The 4,308-nt window shown below is 40.0% G+C and overlaps 1 protein-coding gene across 1 annotated transcript in view; it reads right to left on the minus strand.

The window, feature by feature from the left end:
- The window catches only part of LOC134441996 (endothelin receptor type B-like), a 21,042-nt gene extending 17,191 nt beyond the window's left edge, over nt 1–3,851 (minus strand). Inside the window, exon 1 of the mRNA XM_063192363.1 lies at nt 2,923–3,851. Coding sequence (XP_063048433.1) covers nt 2,923–3,405 — 483 coding nt within the window. The 5' untranslated portion in view covers nt 3,406–3,851. The remainder of the gene's footprint in view (nt 1–2,922) is intronic.
- Between the last annotated feature and the right edge of the window lie 457 nt (nt 3,852–4,308).

Here is a 4,308-nt window from a genome sequence, read left to right on the forward strand (position 1 = left end):
GGAGAGGAGTGTAGAGGGGAGAAGAGAGGAGAGGAGAAGAGAGGAGAGGAGAGGAGAGGAGAGGGGGAGAAGAGAGGAGAGGAGGAGAGGAGAAGAGAGGAGAGAGGAGAAGGGGGGAAGAGAGAAGAGGCTGCCGCTCTGATATCTGCGATAACCTTATGAGTAAACCGTGCCAGCGTTCCTCAACTGAAGAGAAGAGAAGAGAGGGGAGGCTGCTGCTCTGAGATCTGCGATAACCCTCTGTGTAAACCGTGCCAGCGTTCCTCAGCGGCTGCTTTGGGCCCGTCTCCAAGACAACAGAGCTGCTGTTCTCTTCTGAAGACGATTCGCAGGATTCTGATCTGACCTGATGTGAGCTGATGGGAAAATTGATGTGGAGCTCAAATTGAAAACACATGTGATGCCTGAAAACAGCCAGTGTCATAACGGCATTTCACACACACACACACACACACACACACACACACACACACACACACACACACACACACACACACACACTGACACACACACACACACACACACACACAAACACACACACATGATGTTTGAAACCAGCCAGTGTCAATTTGGAACGGGGGGAGAGAGAGAAGCGTGAAGGGGGGGAGGGGCCCTTCTGCAACAGCATCACGCGTCCAATAGCAAACAGCGAACAGCGGCCGAGCAAGGCTGTCAAAGCAACAGTTTGTTTTGTAACGATCCCTTCAGTGTGGATGTGTGACTATAAATCACGACGCCAGCACAGCAAAGCACCAATCACAACGTTACATCTCAACAGTAGACCAATCACAACGTTACATCTCAATTGTACACCACAGCAAAGCACCAATCACAACGCTACATCTCGATAGTACACCACAGCACCCACCAATCACAACACTACGTCTCAATAGTAGACTCGTCATATAATAATAGGACTAGTGCGCATTTTAGGCCGAAGGAAAAAAAAAACATTTTATGCAGATTATTTCACATATATATTAAACATATGAAATATCACACGCTTACATATAGCCAAAGGCACACACACGCACACACGCAAATGTTGATTACATATTGATCACCTTGTACACATTGAATAATGATAACATAATTATAACTGATTATAATTGATTACCGTGTACACATTGATGGGGATGTTGATTACTATTTTTAATTGATTATTAAAGGCCTATTATAATGATACTGAATACATAGTGATTACATAGAGGCCTATATTGATTACATTGATTACTTTGTACACGTTAATGGGGATGTGATAAGTAATTGATTATTATATTATAATGTTATATTACCTTGTATACATTCATGGTGATGTTATCATTGAGTATTATATTATATTATAATGTTATATTACCTTGTATACATTCATGGTGATGTTGTAATGGATTACATATTGATTACATAATATTGATTGTATCGATTACCTTGTATACCTTTGTTAATGTGGATATCATGACTAGTCATAATTGAATGAATAATTATTAATAAATGATAAGTAATAATAAATATACAATGTAATAATAATTAATAAATGATAAGTAATAATTAATGGGCAGTGTTGGGACTAACTAGTAACAGAAGTAATTAATTATTGTAATGGCTGTAATGCATTACTTTTTGCTGTAACTTAGTAATGTAATGCATTACAGGGGGGTGGTAATATATAGGCCTACTGGTTACAGATGCAACTTAGTAATGTAATGCATTACAGGGGGGTGTAATATATATAGGCCTACTAGTTACAAATGTAAGTCAATTAAGTTACAATACATTTTACTGTAACGTGGATTTTAATGGTGTCCAGTGTGGTGGGTCAGAAGGAAGTTATTCCTGAACCTGATAGTGTTTAATCTGCATGCTGCCGAAACACTTTTTGGGGTGCATTCCTCAAAAGAGAAGTTGTTAGCCTGTTAGCAACTTCGGTAGTTGCCAACAGGAAAATGCATTGAAAACAACAAAGTAGCTAATGTAGCAAGCAACTTTGGTTTCGAGAAATGCACCCCTGGATGGGAGGTGAAATAGTCATGACTCATGAGCTTGACACCGTAAATTACCAGATCGATATTTAGGCCTACAGTTCTTTTGGCGAGAGTAACTAAAGTAATGCAAAAGTAGTGTAATGCCTTACATTTACATACAGTAATGTTGTAGAGTAAGGGATTATTTTGAAAAGACAGTGACATGTAATCAGTAATGCCTTACAGTTCTTGAGAAACTTGCCCAACACTGTTAATGAGGATAGCATGACTAGTTAGGCCTATAATTAAATGAATTATAAATTATAAATTATAAGTAATAATTGATCACCTGGTGAATAAGTAATAATGATATTAATTACCTTGTTAATATCTAATAAATAACTGGTAAATAAGTAATATTAATAATTACTTTGTATACATTAATGGGGAACTGATTACATATTGATATTGATTATTATATTGATTACCTTGTATACGTTAATGGGGATATATAAGTGATCATGTTATAAATGTTATTGATTACCTTGTATACATTAATGGGGATGTTATTGATTACCTTGTATACATTAGTGTTAATGTTATTGATTGAGCCTACCTTGTAGGCTACACGTTAATGGGGTATATAATATTGGTTACCTTGTGTACATTAATGGGGATATATAAGTGATAATGTTATTAATGTTATTACCTTGTATACATTAATGGAGATATATAAGTGTTAATCTTATTGGTTACCTTGTATACATTAATGGGGATGATGATGTTATTAATGTTATTGATTGAGCCTACCTTGTAGGCTACACGTTAATGGGGTATATAATATTGGTTACCTTGTGTACATTAATGGGGATATATAAGTGATAATGTTATTAATGTTATTACCTTGTAATGGGGATATATATGTGTGTTAATGTTATTAATGTTATTGTTATGTATTTACCTTGTATACATTGATGGGGATGTCTATGACAATGTGCAGCAGGTCTCCGAGGGCGAGGCTCGCGATGAGAATGTTGGGCCCGTTGCGCATGCACTTGTTCTTGTAGATGATTCGGAGCAGCGTGGAATTGCCCACGAGCCCCACGGCGAACACCAGGCACGAGACCACGGTGTTGATGTACTTGAAGGTGTCCCGGATCTCCGTGGGGCCCGTGCACATGGGAGGCGGCGGGAGCCTCGCGCCGGGGCCGGGTCGGCGGGGAACGGAGACGTTTTGGTTTTGGTTGGCCAACGGGTACCGACTGCTGCCGCCTGGTCTCGAGGTGGCGGACACAGCAGGTCCCGCCGGATTATTAGGGGGCGCGTGGGAAAGCTGCTGTCGGTGTGGCGGGTCCACTCTGTCTTGCGCATGGGCAGACAGACACAGATGTCCCATCACGAGGAGGTAACCAAGCAGCGCCAGACCTACTAACCTCCGAGCCATCACGACGCTGTTACCCACTTATGTCAAACAGAACCAAATAACTCCACAGTTACCCACTTATGTCAAACAGAACCAAATTACTCCACTGAGTCTACAGAAGCTCTGAGCTCAAAACCTCCAAGTCTACAAAAAAAAATCAATAAGAATGTCTGAGCGAACCTGATGACTAAAACGAGTTGTTCGCTCTGAATAGTCAAAGTTTAAGTTTTAACTTTCAAAGTTTTTGAAAGAGTCAAAAAAGTGTGCCGTAAACCTTGTTTCTCCGTTTAAAGTAGCCCATGGAATAAGCTACTCCTGTGTTTACCAGCACCTATAGCTGTGCATGGATTACAGCCAGACCTCTTTAGTCAGTTACAACGAAATATCTCAGTCTCAGTTTAAACTAAAAAAAACGAGTACGAAAACTTAATCTTCACCACTTATAACTACTGTTCTTCCCCTCTATGACGTACACCACTTATCTTTTGTCAAAACACAAAGTATTTCAACACGTAAAAAAAATAAACAAGTATAGGCCTAAAGACCAAAATTCCAGCACTCGCGCTAACCTTTGCGAAACATGGACACTACTTCCACCAAAAATGTTCAAGGGTTTTGTTATGAATTAAATGTAACAGGGTGAAGGTTTACACGCCAGTTAGTCAGTCAGCGCTTTCCTCTCCGTCTCAGAATAACAAAGTTCCCTCTTGCGCACACTTCACCACTTGCGCGCACCTTTGCGCAACATAGAATTATAACACTTTCCCCACAAATGTTTTGTTATGAATAAAACGCTACTTGGTAAAAGGTTTAGACGCCAGTCACAGCGCTATTCCTCTCCGTCTCAGAATAACAAAGTTCCCGCTTGACTTGACTTCGCACTGGTATCCGCAGGGTAGCACGTCGTTCAGTCAGTGCGGTTTT

This window comes from Engraulis encrasicolus, unplaced genomic scaffold, assembly GCF_034702125.1.
Source record: "Engraulis encrasicolus isolate BLACKSEA-1 unplaced genomic scaffold, IST_EnEncr_1.0 scaffold_105_np1212, whole genome shotgun sequence".
Classification (NCBI taxonomy): Eukaryota; Metazoa; Chordata; class Actinopteri; order Clupeiformes; family Engraulidae; genus Engraulis; species Engraulis encrasicolus.